This window comes from Pezoporus flaviventris, unplaced genomic scaffold, assembly GCF_033815535.1.
Source record: "Pezoporus flaviventris isolate CSIRO_AGI_PZ_B2104156 unplaced genomic scaffold, CSIRO_AGI_Pfla_v1 ptg000036l, whole genome shotgun sequence".
NCBI classification, from domain to species: domain Eukaryota; kingdom Metazoa; phylum Chordata; class Aves; order Psittaciformes; family Psittacidae; genus Pezoporus; species Pezoporus flaviventris.
Window position 1 is genome coordinate 28,832,981 of NW_026892584.1, and position 21,434 is coordinate 28,854,414.

At 39.6% G+C, this 21,434-nt stretch overlaps 1 protein-coding gene across 30 annotated transcripts in view; it reads left to right on the forward strand.

The window, feature by feature from the left end:
- Positions 1-21,434, forward strand: part of NRXN3 (neurexin 3) — a 1,041,771-nt gene that overhangs the window by 997,892 nt on the left and 22,445 nt on the right. For 18 of the 30 annotated variants that reach the window (XM_061463692.1, XM_061463704.1, XM_061463706.1 and 15 more), the window contains one exon: positions 2,856-2,940. In XM_061463692.1, coding sequence (XP_061319676.1) covers positions 2,856-2,940 — 85 coding nt within the window. The remainder of the gene's footprint in view (positions 1-2,855; positions 2,941-21,434) is intronic. The other 12 variants (XM_061463693.1, XM_061463705.1, XM_061463707.1 and 9 more) reach the window with 1 other exon arrangement.

A 21,434-nucleotide genomic window follows, 5' to 3' on the forward strand; every position in this document is an offset into this window, starting at 1 on the left:
AATTAGATGGGAATATAATTAGATGGGAAACTGATCAAGAAGATAAACAAGGACCAGTCTTCATGACTTTTCAGCTCCTGCTCAGAATTAATTTTGGCTTCAAAATTCTTCATCCCCCATGTTCAGGATCTGTGAGAGCAGCTGGAAGGCCACAGAAGCTCACCAAACCCAGCACCCTGCAGCTAGCCCTTGCTATGCGCAGAAAATCAGGGAGTCCTGATCAAGACAATGGAAATCGTGATAACTTTTTCTTCAGTGTCTGTGGGACAGGGACTTCCCAAGCTAGAGTATTTAATAGTTCTGGATGAATGTTTTTACCTTTAATTTGGCTGATCATTTCCAAAATACACCTAAACCTTTGTTTTCTGTTGTTTTTGGTTTTTTTTTGTGGGCATGCTACCTCGCTGGTTTCTTATGATGCCCCTAATGAGCAAGAGGAGAAAAAAAAACAAAAAAAAAGACTCATAAAGGAATTCCGTATTCTTTACAAATGCTGAATCATATTATCAATTCTATTGGAGCTGATTCCAGGTTAATATTGCCTAAAGCCCTGTGAGAGTGGTAAGGCACTGGAAGCAGTTGCCCAGAGAAGCAGCTGTGGCTGCCCCATCCCTGGCAGTATTCAAGATCAGGTTGGATAGGGCTTTGAGCAACCTGTTCTACTGGAATGTGTCCCTTCCCATGGCAGGGGGGTTGGAACTAGATGATCTTTAAGGTCCCTTCCACCCCAAATTATTCTGTGAAGCTATGATTCTATCATTTTGTAAGCAAATGTGGAAGTGGATAAGTATAGCAGTTGATAAGTGACAACCACACATTGTTACAATTTTTATGTTTATTTCCTGCCTGAAGCAAATCATCACTATTCTATGAGACCTTACATGTGAATTGTCAGATCTTCAACTAGGAGCAAAATTCATATGTTCTAAATTCAACATGGAAATCAAAACCAATTACCCTTTTACAAGTACTTTAGACAACTGTAATATAAATGTCTGGTTTTACTAGCTACATTTCACCTGCTTAAAATGCTTCTTGCAGTATAGTTTTGTTGACTTATTGGGCTAAATTACAGTGCTGCAATTAAAAACTAGTATCTTTCTACCCAGGGGCAGCTGCATTTCACTGTTGGAGGATGTGATCACTGTTTGTATAAATTATAAAGTGATTTGGTGTCCTTTGGAATAAATAAGGCTTTATAAAATATACATTACAGGTCCAGAAGAATTGTAGAAAATAAACTTCTATTTTATGCATTCCTCCTTTCTTTACCTCTCACTGAACAGATAAACTTTTAAAGCCAGTTTGCTGATCTTGTTTTTTCTTTCTTGGTTCATTCTAAGCCACTGAATCAGGAGTGAAGGAATGCTAGGTTCAATCTGATCTTTCTGGCTGACTGTTCCATTCTGGTTTTCTTCAGAATACAGAGAGGAGAGAGCAAGGAACTTCTGGCAGGGGACAGAGGGACTTGATATCACTAGGTCCACAGGAAGAAAAGGCTGAGACCTCAGAACACTTACACAAAGAGAAGAGGGAGCATGTTGGAGACAGCCATAGCAGACATAGGGATGTAAAGGAGACCTTATTTAAGGCTGGAAAGTCTATTTAGAGTCCTAAGGTACAGTGTACAGAGGTACAGCTGCCCTGCTCCTGAGGAGATTTCAGCAGTGCTTCCTGCATGCTGAGGAACATTTTAGTTGCTTTGTTTCAGGAGTCATACCTCTGATCCTACTGCTCAGCAGAATAGGCAGCTCTGTGCAAGGAAAAGTTGTTAAGGGAGACAATTTCGGCAGAAGCCATGGCTTGAGCCCAGGCTGCTGAGCTGGGCTAATTTTGTATTGTTTGCAGGAGCATTACAACCTGTGTCCAGAGGCTGCCATAGACTGTCCCTAATGGTCTGCATTACTAATTCAGCTAATTGCAGCAATTAAAAGCAGGACATGCTGCTGGGAAGAGATGCCGGTGCACTTCTCTCTAGCATGCTGCAGTACATGCTGCTCATTAATTAGACCAGCAGGAAAAATAAAAATTAAAAAAAAAAAAGAAAAAAAAAAGTAGTAAAATATCACCAGCTGCCAAATCAGGTTTTCCAGCCTGTCAGCCCTGTCATAGCCACTTCCCTGTTCACTTGTCAAGGTTGCATGTTGGGCATACCTGACACATGCAGCAGTTCTTCATCGTGCAACAAATTGTTTGCACAGATATTTACTATGTGGGTAAACATAAAGGATTCACAGCCCAAGAAGAGGTGCATTAGGAGAGTAGGAACTATCTCTGCCCCAGAATGATGCATCTAGCAACACAGTAAAGAGTACTGCTAGCTGCCTGCATGATGCATATTATCTGAGTCTGTTTTTCTTTGCAGAAAGCATGTTCAGCTTGAGCATGCCTCATATGGTAAGTCTCTCAGTAAGTGCCTTCTGGCTGGCCCTACGTGGTACTGGTGTTTGTCGAGGAGCCCAGCATGTTCCACCCAGACTCATATACTTTGGCTGTGGGAGGACAGTTTGCCAGCCAAGCAGGTGTCATAGCCTACTGTACTTACTGTGTTCAACAGCACAGCATGGTCCACCTGCTAAACTAAACAGCCTGGCAGGGCACACCACACCCTAGCACACCTGAAATACTCAACAGGATAAGTACTATTGCTCCAACAGGAGATTCCAGCTCTGTGGAGGGCACATTTACACAGGCATATCTAGAATGCTTGGTACAAATATTTTTAAAGTTCTGAAATTCTGAATTTTTTTTTTTCTAGGGTACTTAGCTTTCTCTGTACCAGCCTCTTGACTTGCAAGTATCTCAGATTTTTTCTCTCTGTTCTGTTTCCTCCATTCCTTTCCTTCACATGCCAGACAACAGATGACATTGTTTCATCGGCTGAGTGTTCCAGTGATGATGAGGATTTCATCGACTGTGAGCCCAGTACAGGTAAGTCAGGTCAGTCTTGTTTTGCTTGCTTTCTGATTTAATTTGCAAGAAACAATGGATACATATATTTATATGTGTGTGAATGTATACATATATAACTATATATGTATATATATGTGTGTATATGTGTATATATATACATGTATGTATATATACACTGTATATAAAATAAAAATTATACAGCCAAGCATCAGATCCCATGGACTTGGCAACAGCAAAACACAGATATGTGGTCACTATGTTGTTAATATGAAGTTGTTTGCATGGAAAGCCAAACTTCCTGAAAGTGATCCCAGCTAATTAATAGTTCACATGTTTGTACTAGTTACTTCACTGACACAGTGGGAAACAAAAAATACCAATGTGACATGTGACAAATAATAAAGATTTATGAAGTGGGGAGGGTGAATGTTTGAAAAACAGAAGAGAAACAAATGTGAAGCAATACTGAGTTATTAGCATTTTTTAATCTTTGTTAATTGCTCTGAAGATGGACTATAAAAGGATATATTTGTCCATGGGATTTTGATTACAGTTAACATGGTAGCGTATTTGTACTAATTTTGTTTTGTGTGATCCCAAAGAAATTGGGGAGCACCAAAACGTAGCTCAAGCATAACAAAATTAGTAGCAATTCTTGCCCTGTTACCTGCAGTGATGCTTCAAAATGTATCCATTAAAGAGTCAGAAGGACTGGCCATGTGGAACTGACTCAACTTCTCCCTTTCAGATACATTTTGATAAATTGATGGGTTTTCTTTCTGGTGAGATATATGATGTGATATCCAGCAGGCAACTGCAGTCAATTTTATTTCTTACAGGCTTTTTCAAGTCGTCTTTTTTGAGGCTTGCCATGAGTTAAGCATTTCTATAATAGAGAACAGACATCATCGAATTTCTGTGTACATTTAAAAGAAAAAGAAGGAATTTGGTTAGAATTTTTTTGTTAAACATGAAATGTATAAATAGTTTAGGGTTGGGAGATTTTTTGTTTTGCTTTGTTTTGTTTGATTTTGCTTTGGTTTATTTGGGCTGATTACATTTAAAAAAAAAAATCCCCAAAAAGCATTACAATCTTCTGTTTCTAGTTTCCTGAAGCTATTTGGTTAATACAATAATAATACTAAAATTCACCCAAGGCTAGTGCTTTCATATTTCTTTTCAATTTCTCATGCTGTACCTGCATTTTTGATAGAACTTGATCCTGCAGTAACCTGACATTGGCATTGCCCTGTAGCTGGGAACTTCCACTCGTATTCTTGACTCCCCTGTGTTTCATCTCCCCACATGGCAGAAAAGTAATCCAAATAATACTTGATTGTGAAGCATAAATAGTGTGGGTACTTGGAATTTAAATAAAAGTAGTAATTAAGTAAATACCAGCACAGTGATTATCATGAAAGTGAGGCATGATATCAATAGGACTATGCTAAAAGGCTAACATACCACCACTGGTATACAAGTGAATGGATAGGAATCATTTCGTTAAAGCTTCACTAACATTTCAAGACTTTTTTATTATTATTATTCTGATTGCCAAGTATTGCAACTGAAGGAGGAAATGAGATCATGTACATTATTGTCATTTATGTTTCAACACAGAAATAACAATTACTTCAATGGCTAGAAATGGTAATAACAATGTTTTCAGCTTGTGCTTCCAGTAGAAAAATCAGAGTTTGAGGAGAAGTTGGATAAAACAGATGTTTAGCATGAAATTTCAGAGTGCTTTAGAGAAATATTTCCAGACTAAAAAGGCCTCTTTCTTGACAGAGTTAGAAATTTAATGCTTCAAATAAGTACATGCTGAATTTGTAAAGATGACTTACCTTTAAAAATCCTGCTAAAGATTACAGTTAGCAGCTGTACATGCCTACAGATAGTTGAATATCTACTGTGTAAAATAATATGATTTGCTGAAAATCTGCTGAAGGTGCTTTTCTAAACCACTACACATTCTTGAAAATTTCATCCAGTATCTTTTATCGCACCCACTCCTCCTTCATAGGATGCTGGTTCACATAAGGCACTGAAATCTGAATCTCTTCTTGGTAATTACTGTGTCATTGAGAATAAATGTTAGCCTGATTATAAGTTAAAAAGGTTTCCTAGATGGTCCTTGCTGATGAAATTTACACTTCCAGATTTTGAGGTTTTCTGCTCTCAGAGGTGCTGGTGTACAAGGTCACCAGAATGAAGATGGATATGCAGGTCCTTTTTGCCTCCAAAAGCATAAACTTATCTAATTCATAGAATCATAGAACCATAGAACAGTTAGAGTTGGAAAGGACCTTAAGATAATCTAGTTCTAACCCTCCTGCCATGGGCAGGGACACCTCACACTAAAATATCTCACCCAAGGCTCTGTCCAACCTGGCCTTGAACACCGCCAGGGATGGAGCATTCACAACTTCCTGGACAGCCCATTCCAGTTCCTCACCACCCTAACAGGAAAGAATTTCTTCCTTATATCCAATCTAAACTTCCCCTGTTTAAGTTTTAACCCATTACCCCTTGTCCTGTCACTACAGTCTCTAATGAAGAGTCCAACCCCAGCATCCCTATAGGCCCCCTTCAGATACTGGAAGGCTGCTATGAGGTCTCCACGCAGCCTTCTCTTCTCCAGGCTGAACAGCCCAACTTTCTCAGCCTGTCTTCATACGGGAGGTGCTCCAGTCCCCTGATCATCCTCGTGGCCCTTCTCTGGACTTATTCCAACAGTTCCATGTCCTTTTTATGTTGAGGACACCAGAACTGCACACAGTACTCCAGGTGAGGTCTCATAAGAGCAGAGTAGAGGGTCAGGATCACCTCCTTCGACCTGCTGGTCACGCTCCTTTTCATGCAGCCCAGGATACGGTTGGCTTTCTGGGCTGCAAGCACACACTGAAGCCGGCTCATGTTCATTTTCTCATCAACCAACATCCCCAAGTCCTTCTCCACAGGGCTGCTCTGAATCTCTTCTCTGCCCAACCTGCAGCTGTGCCTGGGATTGCTCCGACCCAGGTATAGGACCTGGCACTTGGCATGGTTAAACTTCATGAGGTTGGCATCAGCCCACCTCACAAGCATGTCAAGGTCCCTCTGGATGACATTCCTTCCCTGCAGCGTATCAACCGAACCACACAGCTTGGTGTCATTGGCAAACTTGCTGAGGGCGCACTCAATCCCACTGTCCATGTCAGCGACAAAGATGTTAAACAAGACCGGTCCCAACACCGATCCCTGAGGGACACCACTCGTTACTGGTCTCCAGTGGGACATAGAGCCATTGACCACAACTCTTTGTGTGCGGCCAGCCAGCCAGTTCTTTATCCACTGAGTGGTCCACCTATCAAATTGATGTCTCCCCAGTTTAGAGACAAGGATTTCATGTGGGACGGTGTCGAACGCTTTGCACAAGTCCACGTAGATGACATCAACTGCTCTACCCTGTCCCTCAGTTTTGTAGCCCCATCATAGAAGGCCACCAAATTGGTCAGGCAGGATTTCCCCTTAGTGAAGCCACGCTGGCTGTCACCAAGCACCTTGCTGTTTTTCATGTGCCTTAACATGCCATCCAGGAGAATCTGCTCCAAGATTTTGCCAGGCACAGAGGTGAGACTGACTGGTCTGTAATTCCCCAGGTCATCCATTTTCCCCTTCTTGAAAATGGGGGTTATATTTCCCTTTTTCCAGTCATCGGGAACTTCACCCGACTGCCATGATTTCTCAAATCTGATGGCCAGCGGCTTCGCAACTTCATTTGCCAGCTCCTTCAGGACCCATGGATGGATCTCATCAGGACCCATGGACTTATGCACATTCAGATTTTTAAGATGCTCTTGAACCAGTTCCTCTCCTACAGTGGGCCCAAGGTCTTCATTCTCACAGTCCCTGCATCTGCCTTCCAAGACTTGGGTGGTTTGGTCAGAGCCTTTGCCAGTGAAGACCGAGGAAAGAAGTCATTCAGAACCTCACCCTTCTCCAAATCCAGGGTAGCCAGTTCTCCCGATAGCTTCCAGAGGGAGCCTACATTCTCCCTAGTCTGTTTTTTATTTGCTATGTACCTATAGAATCCCATGCTGTTATCCTTAACATCCCTAGCCAAGTTTAATTCTAACTGAGCCTTAGCTTTCCTAACCTGGTCCCTAGCTTCCCGAACAACATCCCTGTATTCTTCCCAGGCCACCTGCCCTTGCTTCCAACATAATTAGAAGGGAAAGTAGTTGGTTTATGGTGCTCCTCATTTGGGTTTCTTTGTCTATCTTACTATTTCCATCCCCACTGCATCCAGGAAAATTAGAATGGCATCTGCAATACAGCCAGTATCAAAGCACTCATGCAGCCCATTCCACTCTGGAGCATTAAACCCATCTGAGCCAGCTTATCAAAATTCAGTTGAGCTGGCTTGGCTGAACAGAGCCTTTAACTTCACCAGCCAACTCAGGATTCTATCCATATGCCAAGATCTGGTACATAAATGTATATATCATGGAAAGAAAAGATTCTGATTATCTTGCTGGTATTTTCGGGGGGGGGTGTAGATTTATTTTATTTTTTTTAATTGGACCCACTTGAAGTTGCTTCATCCTATTCTGTTGGCAGATCAATGTATTTTACGCTGCCTTCTGACTTGCCTGATCCCTTTTTCAGCAAATTGAAAATTAAGTGACATAACCCAGCACAACCTCCTTTTTGTTGCTCTGATAATGTGTAGCTTTTAAAGCTCTTGAGTTTCTGCCAAGTGCCAGGGCTTGGTCTTCCATCACCCTCAGTGCCACGGTCCAGTAATGCAAAGGTTACTGAACTCACTGCTGCAGATGTGAGATATGATATACATCACTATGAATCTGCTGTGAAAACCGAGACAAGGGGAGCAGATAATGTAGCTTGGCAAGTAAAAAGCTTTCAGATTTCATATGGGTCAGAATCAAATCCCAAGATCTGAATATATTGCTTTGGTCTCGGTCCTGGATCAGATGCAGTAGCCCTACAGAGTCCTTTTGAAGACTTTGGTTTTGGTGTACTCAAAGATATTTCAAAAGACAGAAAATCCTGTCCTCTTGAAGGCTAAATATTGTACGAGAGCCAATTGCATGGTCTTATTGCCTCTTAACTCTGTTGAAACCAAGACCTGAATCTCAGTAATCAGATGATCTCTATCTGGACACTTGCATCTCCTTAAAAGAAGGTGGTGTAAAGGCTATTTCCTCACTGTGCTACCCTCAGGATTTTCCTGGCTAGCTTGTGACACTCACTGTATCAGTCTGGCTACCACTCTGTGCCCTCTTCCAAAGCTGATTTCTGTTGGGATTTCTGTAGATCCCGTTGTTTAGAAGCCACAAGCTGTCACAGGACCTGTCCTGACTGAAGTAGCTTACAGACATCCCTCGTGGATGCATATGTATACATAAGGAATTATTCTAAAACATGGTAGTGACAGCTGTGAATCCAAACCCCATCTGTATTTTACATAATGAAAAAGAAGCCATTGCAGGTTTGGGATAAAAATTATTGCTATTCATCTTACTGCAGACAAGCCTAGATACACTTGGATATCTAGAACTCCTGGAATGGCTTACTGTAAATGATACAGAGAGCATAAAACTGCTCATCTGCCCTGAAGAAACATTTATTTACAGATGAGAACAGTCACTCTCTTATCTCTGTGGAAATGTCTCTTGTCCCAGTACATGTTCAAAAATCTGGTTTCTGCACCAGAAACATGATGCTTTCCTCTGGTATGAGTACAGGCCTTTCTTCTGGCCTGTTCTGGGGAGATCTAAGGCTCAAATATTCAAGTTCTTAAAAGCTGAGGCCAGGGTCCTGGGCCTGTGCTTTTGAACACAGCCATGTGGTAGCGTTTTGGTCACCCAGCAGCTCTCACAGAGTGAAAGGTTTGTAGGGAAATATCTTTACTCCTAACTCCCATCATGAAGAAAGAAAGCACTTACCTGTTTCCAGTCAAATGAGGAGCACCCCAACAATCTGATCTTATTGGTTGTCTTGGCAGTCCTAAGGTAATGATTGGACTTGATGATCTTAAAGGTCTTTTCCAACCTAATTGATTCTATAATTTTATGATTCTACTGGGACTTCAAAACCCTGAGGATTATAGTTATGCTTTCCTAACAGCTGCTGTCTCCTCATGCCACTGCCCTTGTTCCTGTTAAGCATGTCCATTAGCGCAGTGCTTTGGCACAAAGCAGGTTGGTTGCTGGTGGCTGGGCTACTGATCTGGGTCATAGCCCAAGCTGCTCATTGCACTACTCAAAACAGTAAGACGCAAACACTCACTTCTTAGCCTGAAGCCCATAATGTGATCTCTTGAAATGGACTGTAGGGCCCTAATCCTAGCTCCCCGGCTGACACAGCCTACATTTTCACCTGGTGCAGTTGTTAGCTTTCCTTTCACAGTATCACAGTATGCTAGAGATTGGAAGGGACCTCAAAAGATCATCTAGTCCAATCCCCCTGCCGGAGCAGGAACACCTAGATAATGTTACACAGGAATGTGTCCAGGCGGGTTTTGAATGTCTCCAGGGAAGGAGACTCCACAACCTCCCTGGGCAGCCTGTTCCAGTGTTCCGTCACCCTCACTGAGAAGAAGTTTCTTCTCAAGTTTAAGTGGAACCTCTTGTGTTCCAGTTTGTACCCATTACCCCTTGTCCTATCATTGTTTGCCACTGAGTAGAGCCTGGCTCCATCCTCGTGACACTCCCCCTTTATATATTTATATACACTAATAAGGTCACCCCTCAGTCTCCTCTTCTCCAAACTATAGAGACCCAGCTCCCTCAGTCTTTCCTCATAAGGGAGATGCTCCACTCCCTTAATCATCTTAGTTGCCCTGCGCTGGACTCTCTCCAGCAGCTCCCTGTCCTTCTTGAACTGAGGGGCCCAGAACTGGACACGATATTCCAGATGCGGTCTCACCAGGTTTCTATTAACCTAACAATTTCCTAGGTGATTTTTGCCTAAGAAATTTATTCTGTGTTTCCCAAGAGGCTTCATACATGATAAGGTTGGCATTATTGATAAGTCTTTCCCATGAGTGACTGGCGACAGCAATAGAGATGCCAACTACAGATCTTTGCACTGGAAGTTACACAGTGTTTTTGTAGCATATACCCATACACAGGAGATGCATATGCTATAGGTATGCTGTCTGTATATATAATTTATTGGCCTGTATCCATCCACTTCAGCCTCCTCATTTATGGCTAGGTCAGTCAAGCTCCCATCCAGGCAAGTTGCAGAACAAGGTACCTGCAGGCTGCCTAGGTCAGAGACTTATTTGTGTAAAATAAGCAGGATCTCTCTTCCAAGAGTCTACAAGCAGCCAGCACAATACAAAAAAACACTGCTGGAAGTGAAGGAACCTCAACTGAAGAAACAAAGAGAAGTGCTAATTTGGCTCTTGTCCTGAATAAAACTGCATTGGCCTTCTTGAAGCAGACAGGGAATTTTCATTGCTCTCCTCAGAGAAACATCTCCCACAAATCCAGTGCCCAGTTACCCTCAGTCTCTCCCTCTGTCCAGAGTTCTGCTCTGTTTCTCCCACTGTGAGCAAGAAATGGCCTTGGGTACATACCTCAGAGCACATAGAGAAGTAGGTTTCCCATCTCACAGGCTGAATACAATGCAGACCTGAACGAGCATGTCCTGAGTTTAGTGCTTAATCCACAACAGAGAAGAATTCATCCAGGGCACTTCCCAGGGTAAAATGGTTGTGACACTTGTTTGATGGAATTTCCTAGCTACGGTCTTACAGCCAAAACAACTCCAAACAATCAAGTTTTACTAATCAATCATGCAGATGACTTACAGGAATTTTTGTTTTCTTATTTTATATTAGGAATTTATACTGATTTTGGTTTTCAGCTTATTTTTTCCTATGTAAGCTCCAAGGGCCCCACCCATGCGGATATTATCTATATATGCACTATATATAAAGTGTGCATATATATCTATGTGTGCATATGCTGTAGTAATAAAAGACCAATATCAGCAGTAGCCCCTATCATCCAGTCACATGTTTACACAGAAATTCATGCTTCACCTAACCCTGGCATCCGCTGGCGTGGACAGATGCATGATATTGTTATTTCCTGGTGAAAAAAAAGCACGTTAATTTCTTTTTTGTTACAGTTTTTTCTTTCTTCCTTTTATTTATTTCTTTACTTTTAATTGATAGTTTCATCTACCAATTAGCCTTGGGGTAGGGTGGGGCAAGGAGAACAAAAAAATTATACAGGTATATCCATCGGTATATACACACACGGTCTGTGTATATATAGATAGATATATACATTGTATATATTTGAAGAACATTTTCTGTCGTTTCACCTCATCTTGTGCCGCATGAATTTTTGGTGATTGATATTTTGGTTTCTTTTATATTTCTTTCATTTTTTTTTTTGGGGGGGGGGAGGGGTTCGTAATGGTGCCATACTGCTATTTTTTTCATTTTTAAAATCATTGCCATCCTTTTCAATTTATATTTTTGGAGTTCTTCCAACAAAATAATGGTTCAGTCATCTCAAGAAAGAGATATAGATCTGCAAACCAATAAAGGCAACAAAATCTTTTCTTGCCATCCTTGAGAAATCCACGTTTTCAGACATCCCAAGAAAGTTGTGTGCATAAGAATGAAAATTCTTACCCTCCTTTCCTTTTATTTACTCTTCTCCCTACCCTTTTTTAAACTTCTGCAAAGTCTCTATCCTGTCTTTCCCCTTTTCCTTGTTTTCTTTTTTTTTTTTAAATGAGTTTAGAGAAAAAAACCCAGAAGGAACAAAAAGGCTCCCCTACACCCCTGCATTCTCCCAGGAAAAATTCTTCCAACAAAGAAAGCCCTACAAACCACAGATGGCATAAAAAGAATTTTATTGCGATGCAGAATATCTGTCGTATCTTTTGTTTCTGGGTCGGTGCAAGATCATTGTTATGGCATGCTGTAGTTTAGCTGATTTAACTAACCATGGCCTTCATTAACCGGTGCATGGGCTGTCATGACGCCATCTTGTGTTTCATCAGAGCTACGCATTCAGGCTAATCGAGCAAGTCCGTAGTGTATGATTTGGGGGGATATCGTTTCAATTTCAGTTTTTAATTGTATTATAATTTCTTCTTTTTGGAAGACTTGTGCTAGTACTGTCGGCTGCTTCTTGCAGTCCCAGTGTTAGATATCTACTTTATTTTATGGGGTTTTTTGCTTTTATTTTATTTTATTTCTCAGTAGCAATCTTATGTCTTGTCTGTGTCCATCTGTCTTGTCAGTGCGTCTTGGAGTCCATTGGTCTAGTGTTGTTATGTGATTCTGTTCTCTGTTTGTAAGCTGGTGTTTAGCTCCCTGCAGCTCTATCATCCCTCTCCCCCTTCCCTTTTCCTCCCTCCCTCCCCACCTTCCCAAGTGGGGTCCACAAAGGGGCACTAAGCTTTGAATGACGTTCTGAGTGACACCCCAAGGCTTCAGGCTGGAAGTTGCAAGATGTTCACACAGCTTCTTAAGAAAGACAAAGTTTGCAGCAGATCAGTTTTCAAGTTTTCAAACTGTGTTATCATTTCACTCTCAGAAATGGTTTACTGGCATTATGCTAAAGCGATTTCTTATACAGCATTTTAGGGGATTTGTGTGTGCATACTGATGTCTTAGACTGAGAACTGCTGTTGTCTGTGCTTTAGGCACCAGAAAATGCTACACAGGGTGGAGGCTGTGTGTTAAATGGAAAGTACCTAGACCTTTTTATAAAAGACAAACTTGGGAAAGCAATGGCACTGTGTACGTGCAACTGGAATGACATCTATGTGAATGTGTTTATAAAATCCACAGTTCATCATTCATTTGCAGTTAGGAGACAAAAATGTAGGACATGCTTAAGATTCCTAAGAGTAGGTCACCTCCATTTTGTGGGGTCAGTCTTCAGTTTGTCTCTTTGTGATGTCTGCCTCTTTACTAGTACTGGTGAAAACTGTCTTGCAGATGTTTGCTTGTATAACTTGAACGCAATTCTGGAAACACATCTGGAGCGTCTTCTGCCATCTGTGCAATAATGCATAAGGCGGCAGAAAGACAGTTGAGTTTTCAGGTGTCTGCTTATACTTCAAACACTAGTTAGAAAAATGTCCGTTGGCTCGTACAATGGTGCATTTCCTGGTATTTTTAATTCTCTTCCTGGTGAATGTGCTAGCCATGTTAGTGGCATGGAAAGTCTCAGTGCATTAGGATACACCAGCTGGAATCAGTGGATCAACTGAAGTTAGCAGAGGAAGAGGTAGCCAGTTTTCTTGCAAATGTTCACAGCATCACAAAAAGCTTGCTTACACATACATTTAGCCTAGCTAAAATCCCATATTTTTTACAGGTATTAGATTCTTCTGCAGGGAAGATGAGATGATGAAATCTGTGAACTTTTCTCAAAGCATAAGGCTTACCTGTATAAGCTAAGAGTTACCAGAAGAGGGAAGCGATGGGATATGTTCAGATCTCCAACACAGAATTACTTTATTTAATTATTTCATTTAACTTACCCAAGATATATCTCCTGTATTTACAGAAGGATAAAAAGAAGTTAGCTTTTCTTTCATCAATATGAACCAATATTATGCTTAGTTCAGTTTTCTTAATTCATATATGATCTGACAAACATTATTGAGTACTATTACTTACAATGAAAATGAATCAACCAGTATTTAAAGCTTGCTCCATTTAGATTTTAGATCTCTGTGTATTTCACAATGAGTAATTACGACTGATTCCAAAGCTTTCTCTTGGCAATTGCTTAAATAAATCAACTGCTTATAAAATTATATTATAATCAACAAGCTCATGGTTTTGTGTAATACTGCCCTCTGTCAGATAGACCAGGTCAGTCCTGTTACAAGGCTGAGGAAAAGAAACATTTTTTTTAGCTCAAGTTGCAGATTATTGGAGCAGAACAATCAGAGTTGTAGCCCCCTTAATCATGAAGTTCAGAGTAACCTTCATGTTGGAGTACTGTGATGAGTAAATCAAGTGTCCAGGCGTCAGGACAGTAACCTCCAGGCTGTGATAAAGCTGCTGTGTCCTGCTGAATGGTTGCTTTTGTTTGCCTTATGTAGCCTGTGTGATGCCTGTGACTGGCCCTCTGCTACAGGGAATGGGAGGCTCACTCAAGCACAGGAGATGCAGTAGAAAATCCCATTGTGCTCCATTTTATCGCACTAAGTATATATATGAATTTCTGGCACTTGAAGCAGTTAGTTCATACTTCTGTTTTCTGTCTTGAGGCAGGCTGCTGGCTTCAGCTCTTGTGACATTTGTCATTGTCATTTTGTCATTTGTCACATGAGCAAGAGGAGCCTGAAGGTTGAGATATGAAAGCCAAGGAAGGACAGAAAGCCTGAATTCCAGTGTGCCACTCCCAGCTCTGCTGTTGATTCCTTTTGTGACTGTGCATCTGTATTGCTCATTTGCCTACCTGTAATGCAGGGTAAATTAAATACTTCTTAGCTAAATGAGGTTGAGATGAAGGAAAAGAAGGAGACTTAATGAATATTTTAATGGACTTTGATATTCAGGTGCAAAATGCTGTGCAATACACCAAAATGATACTCTACTGCTAACTACCAAAACATACAAGCAACTATGATATTGTTAAGGTTTTAGTACTAAGTGCTATCTTCGCTTGCTATGACAAGTAACAATATTGCATATTTTTATAAAGTAGATACAACTCCTAATCTCTTAATACAGAAAGAAGCAAGAGAGGGATAAGAAAGCCAAATATTTTCATGTCAGGAAATATTGGTGTGACATCATTTTCATTAAATTGCACTTTTTCCCCTAGAGTTAACATAAGCAATGGAATAAGCCATGCTCAGGCTACATAAATGAATGTTATGAAATGACTGCAATATATATATCTTTTATATCAGCATTTCCATCACTTGAATTTGCATCCTGATCAGATTTTTGCTTCAAAAACTTTAAGTTTCTCTAGCCTGACTTAGCTGGTGTAGGTTTCCCTGGTTTTGCATCTAAGACCAGGAGGAGATCAGGATCAGACCCACAGTCTGGCTGCCTTGCCCTTGTTGCCTTCCAGTCTTTTTTTAAAGCATGTTCTCTAAACTCTAAGCCATGTGCACTGTCACATTCTGGCAATCCCTCTAGCGCTGTGCCTATGTTATCAAGCTGACACATGTCTAAAATACTAAGACATGATATTTTCAACCTGCTGGGACTTGCTTTTTGTCCCTGTTAGCTTTGATTTTCAGCTTCATAAAATATATGGGAAAGAAATTAAAAATAGCCAGTGACACATTTGGTGGAAGAGAAGAGCTAGCACATGACTCAGGAACAGATTTTGCATCAAAAGCAAATGTATGTATATTAGACCCTTAAATGTCTATAGCAACTGATTAGTTAGCTTTAAACAAGAAGAAACTATTTGATTTCTGAAAGATAAGTGATATCTGTTAGAGAGAAAACACGTCGAGCATTTGAAGCTACTAGGAACAGAGATACACTTTTGCCTCTGAAGGGTTTTATTATATATTTCTTTGGGTCATCATGCCTAGACATGAAGGTGACTTATGTATTAGAAGCCAAAAGATACTAATGTTCACATGAACTGTAACACCTGGAATGATACCTCCATAGAGCAGGAAAACCTATTCTACTTCCATTTTCAACCCAAGGAAATCATGATACTAAAGGCTTATAATTATGTCGAAGGGGTTATTACCTTGCCTTCATTCTACCTCTCTATTTCAATTCCAATTTATTAATCACAAAAGCTAGAAATCAGTGCTTTATCCCAAATGTAAGCATCGGAGAGTCCCAGTTCCTGAGCAATGTGAAGTGTTAATACCTTAAATACTATGTGAGGAACAGGAGACAAAGATGATGCCAATTTTGAAATGAGGGATAGAAGCAAAAATGATTAGACTGACTTGATTTGAAATCACAAATGTCCACTAATTTGACAACTTATTTTATTCTGCCTTTTCATTGCACAAATAAATACATTATTCAAACCTTACAAAAGAGCCACACTTGATGACTTCTCTGCTTCTGCTGAGTCTTATAAAAACTGAAGTTGTTTGGTCCCATGGGGTGGTGTTAGAAGGATCACCAGCTCCTCTTCTGACATTCAAGAACTACATCTATTTTGGGGAAAAACATACAAAATCTCAAAATTACTTCTTTCAGAGCAAAAACAAAATTCCAACACTTTTCACTGTTTTTACTGTCTCAGTATCAGAACATAAAATATCAGAGACATCAAAAAGGGGAAAAAAGGTTATTCTGTCTTTGTGGGACAGCGGAAGTGCAAAGCAATTGTGAACTTTTTTTTTATGGATGTCAATAATTTTTATTTCTATATTCATTTATTTATTTTCCCCCTGGTACTGAAATCAGTATGAATGTTTTCAGATACTAGTTTTAAAAGTCCTGATTTTCATTGCTGAAATCTTGGGGACTTCATAAATTAAATATTTGACAGATAAAAAGAGCAAAAATAGCCCCGTTATTACTTCAGACTATTTTCTAGTTTATCAAAATACAATTTTAATTTCCTCTGATTTCTCTTCATGAAACAACATGTCTACTGTGGAGTTGCTGGGGATCTGTATTTCCCCTAGAATCGTTGGTTCTCCTATATTCTAATTCCTTATACGCTAATTAGATCATTAATATATTGTAGAGCTTGTGTATGCACGTGGTCTCTGTGTAGACGTGTGTATATTTACATATCTGTTAATGTTGTGTTTGTGTTCTGATTAAAAGGAACATTTGGACAAACTGAAATAGAGGAGTAGAATAAACTTGGTTAGGATATTTACAAGCAAATGTGGAACAAATAGATTGAATCTTGCCTTATCACCTTTCTCAAACTCCTGTTAAGTTCTGTTAATTCAAGTCTTCAGCTTTTGTATAACTCAGAGAGCAGCTAGTACATCCCCACATTTTGGGGCGGGAGTTTTGTGAGTGCAGGCAAGTGTGACTTTCAGGTTTGAGATCTGGGCATAGTCTGAAATAGAGGACCTCCTGCACACATCTGAACTTGCAGCAGGGAGGTGCCTTTGGCAAAGTTCTGAATCACTTATCTCTGCCAGGGATTTGGGGACTCTGAGAGAGCTGTGGAGAGGATTAAGGAGGGTTTGACAGATGGAGGGGAAGTCAAGGGACTTTTTTGTGCAGCAGACTGGACATACAACCAGATCTGCTCATATTCCAGTGACTGATGGATAGCCTTCTCCTGGAGAAAATGCTGTGACATGTCCCACACAATGGTAGAATGACCAACCTCTGAGCATGAAGTGATGAATGACTTTTAAGCTTTGTTTTCTTATAATAGAACTGAGAGGTTTTCAGGTTTGCCTGAAACCCTTTCCTTCACATGCTTAAACATGCCATATAAGCCCTAGGGGAATACAAAGACTGGAAGGTAGTTGAAAATGTCCATACCCTAGTTCTTCTTTTGATAAAAGTGAAGATTCGGTGTTGGCAAAATACTGTGGGAAGTCCACGTAGTCTTCTCTGAACTGTGTGTGTGTCAAATCCAACACAAGAAAATGTTTTATGACTCTTAAAATGCAAATTTCAACTTCTGTCTAAAAGTGTCTTTTCATGTTGAAATTGATGCTTTAAGAATAAAAATAATAAAAAAAAAAGAGTTCACCTGCTGACAAAGTATCTTATTACGAAACAAAGTAAAGCTTTATAGTTGTAAGCATTGTGTGGGGATTTCACTGCACTTGTCCCTTCTTTTCATCTCTGAAAATATGACTAGTAACCTTTACCTTTAACTAATGCGGGAGTTCTTTACCACTCCTTTTCATTTTTTCAACATTCTTTCTTCACTGTTAGGTACTCCAGTATATTAATCTATCCTTTTCTCCGTAGGAAACATCTGTCACTAGCCCTGTACCAACTGTGTTAGAGAAATAAAACCTTTGATTACATTTTCAAAGAGTTAGGCCAGTATATTTCAGCATCTTTGGTTGTTTCATTCGTAGCTTTTCATTATATTTTGAATAACAATGGTAAAACTCCTTTCCTGAAGCTGTGTGATCTTTCCCACATATGTTGTTTTCCATATATATTGCTTTTCCCTTGGAAAGGAAAAGCAAAGAAAATTAATTTGGAGAGAGAGGGAAAAAAGGTCTCCTTCACTAAGGCTATAGTTTCAGAAACAGCTGGTAAAACTGTGCCTGAAGCACCTCTATTCTAATAACAAGATTGTTTAAAGATGACAACAGCCATTTGTGTGTCTAGCTCTCCCTGTTAATAGTAATTCTTCCTCCCTGTGGGAAGAGTAAGGAAACCTGGCTCAGTATTTGATTCCCTATATTACCTCCTTTGAAAGGTATTTGCACAGTTCTCTGCTGAAGAATGATTTTCTAGAGCAAATGCAAAGAACCCAGAGCACAGGAAAAAATGAATCCCAGTCATCTATACCTCATTTACTATTGAATTAGTAGATCTGTTGTTCTGGGGATTTTTTTTGTCTCCCAGTTCACCATTCTTTCCTGGTGACAAGCTGCAAGTTTTCTGCTGGACTGTCATGGGTGGCAAGTGTCCAAACATGAGCTGCCAGTTCAGATATAGTTTAAGAAACTATTTAAGAGCTGCCAATCTTGTCGCTCTTCCTGTAAGAACACTATATTCACATGGAAAAGTATCCTGACAAACTTCAGCAGTTTTGTTTCTTTTTCCATACCTAATTTGCTTAGCTTCCATTAAAGCTAATTCATTAGGAGTCTTGAGTACTAAATGAGGTAACAACCCATTGATGTACTTTTAAAAACAGACTTCTTGTGAAGGCCCAGCTTTACGATGCTATTTGGGCAATCAATTGGTATTGATACCTACTGCTTTTGCCTTAAAGTCCCTATAAGAGCAATATTGTCTCTTGTATTTTACTGGGATTTAACCTCTGATGCCAGCTACATATTCAACATGCTTATTAAAATTAATTTAGCATTTGGATCCTAGAGATTGCTGCATGTGTGAATGTCCAATAGCTTCACCAACATTTTATAGCTATATTGCCATAATTTTTTCAGAGGTTGAGAGGAGCTTTGTGGTTCTTAGTGCAGCTGAGCATTTGCTTCAAAGGTCTAAATTTTAGATTTGTAGGCAGAAAAGGCATAGTTAATCATTTTGTGGACAGGCCCTTAAGGACTGTCTGAATGGCAGGACTTGAAATAAGGCCTTGGAGTCTTAATTCTTTTTTCACTTTCAAACCTCAGTTAATCTCTCCTTCACTTTTAAACACAGGTTGTATTTTGATCCTACAGATTTCTTAAACTTTCTGACAGATACATACTCCAGGAGGTCATTTTTCTAGGGATCCAGTCATGTTAGGCTAATGACAGCTTTTACTGCAGTGTGTCATATTACATTAATTTTCTTTAATCAAGATAGATTTCAACAAATGCAAAACAAGATGACTGAGCTATTTACAGTGAATTTAAAGATTTTAGGCATTAGCTTAGAGCAGTGATCATTGTTCCTTGTTGAACAGCAGTTCTTTATCAGTTTTCTCTTTTGTTTTGTCTTGTGCTGTTCATTTCTGGTAATGAAATGCATAGAACAGTACATATCATTTCAGGGGAAGCAGTGACAAAGCCATGTACAGAGGCACTGTTATCTCTCTGCTCCATTACAGTGAAGGCTCTGCTTATACACAGCCTGAGTTCTGAAAATAGTTTGAAAGCTTAATAAGTATAGGGAACTGGTGGGGTAGAAAGAGATTCTCTGCAACAGAGGATTAAAGGATGACAAATGCAATATCCTTTTATCAAATCCAAGACATTTGAGCTCTGCGTTTCTGACTGGAGTACTGGGAAAAGTGCTGGAAATAGAAATTAAGGGAAATATATATATATATGTATTCATACATATATATGTATATATGTGTGTATATAAACATATGTATGTAATATAAAGTACATATATATGTGTGTAAGTATAGATATGTAAAAAAATGTGTTATTCAGTTGCATAATATGGTGACAGATTTCAGATAGTTCTAGAAAATATCTTAGTTCTGAAAACAGAATGCTGGTAATTTCCTGTACTGGTCCCCAGGAAATGTCACATTTCAGGTCTCTGGGATTCTACTGTAAGAAATGATGCACACGTTCTACCTCTCAGTGCTAATGTAACTTAGCAATAATGCATATAAGTGTTATTATCAGTGTAAAACTGCTGCAGGAGAGTAGCAAATCATGCTCTTCAGTTTCAGATGTAGGACAATTTGCCAGGACTGAACATCAGATCTGAAACAGTGAAATAGGAAATTCATTGCATGCGTGAAAAAAAAAAAGAAATTAAATGCACAAGGAATTCCTGTGAGACTACACTTGATAGTAGGCTGAAAATACCAACAGCAGAGCTTTTTCACCACATTCCTCGCTTGTTTATAGCTCTTTTCCAAGCCTTTTGTCCAAAGCATTTATGAATGGGATGTTGATTTTTCTTTTGGAAAAGGAAGCAGTCAGCACTCCATAGCAGTTTGGAATTTGGATGCAAATTAAATACTTTCACGGTCAAAAAATTCAAAAAATTGTGTGGAGATTCCTGTATATATGCGTGTGCATGCATAATCGCTAATTACATTAACCACATGGCTGGAAAAACTGGCAGCCTGATGAGATGTTCAGTGTGTTCATTTTTCATTGAGATTAATGAAAGTAGAAGGCATTTAGCAGTTTGTAGGATTAAAGCTGAGTTTGTATAGTAATATATGAGAAAAAAAAAGGATCACTATGTAGAATTAGCTAGACCTTAAATCGCAGTCTGAGTGGAAAAAAGAAAAAAAAAAAAAAAGTCTAAGTAGTTTAACACAGAGAAAAGATTTCAGCGGGAGCATTTCAAAGCTCAGCTGTAGACTACAACAGTTTGCTTTTACAAGGTGTATATCACCTACATTTTTTTTTTTGCTGTATTTCATTACAGTGCTCTACTTTATTCTGTGTGGTTGAATACGTGAGAAATGCCTCTTGGCTTTCTGACCTCAGGCAGTTCTGACTTTCACTTAATTTTTTGTGCCCAGTTGGTGCATCGGTACTCTGCACATTAGTATTATTGAAGAGAGCAGAGATGAACCTTCCTTTTGCTTAGAAAATATGTTCTGTCTTCCAAGTAAGTCATTGCAGTTTCCATTTTTATTTCTGCACTTGATAGTGTTCTGGATCTTCTTGGTCTTATCTGACAAAACACCGAGCCCCATACGTCAGGTTCTGTTTGACCAAAAATTTACTGTTAGTACTTTGATAGTATTGTTTATCTCAGACTTCAAAAATGTTTTGGAAGTATTAAAAAGAAGCTTTTCAGACCTTTAGTAAGAGGTCTGTCTTTAGTAAGATGAATACTGTTGTCTCCACTTTATAAACATCGTAATCAGTGAGGTTAGAAGGATGCTTCCTTAGGTGACTCACTTACAAACTTCAGTTGAGAGAAACATGGGGAAGATTTCAGAGATGCATGGAGAAAAGGATCTGTAGGGTACGCAACAGTTGCAGAG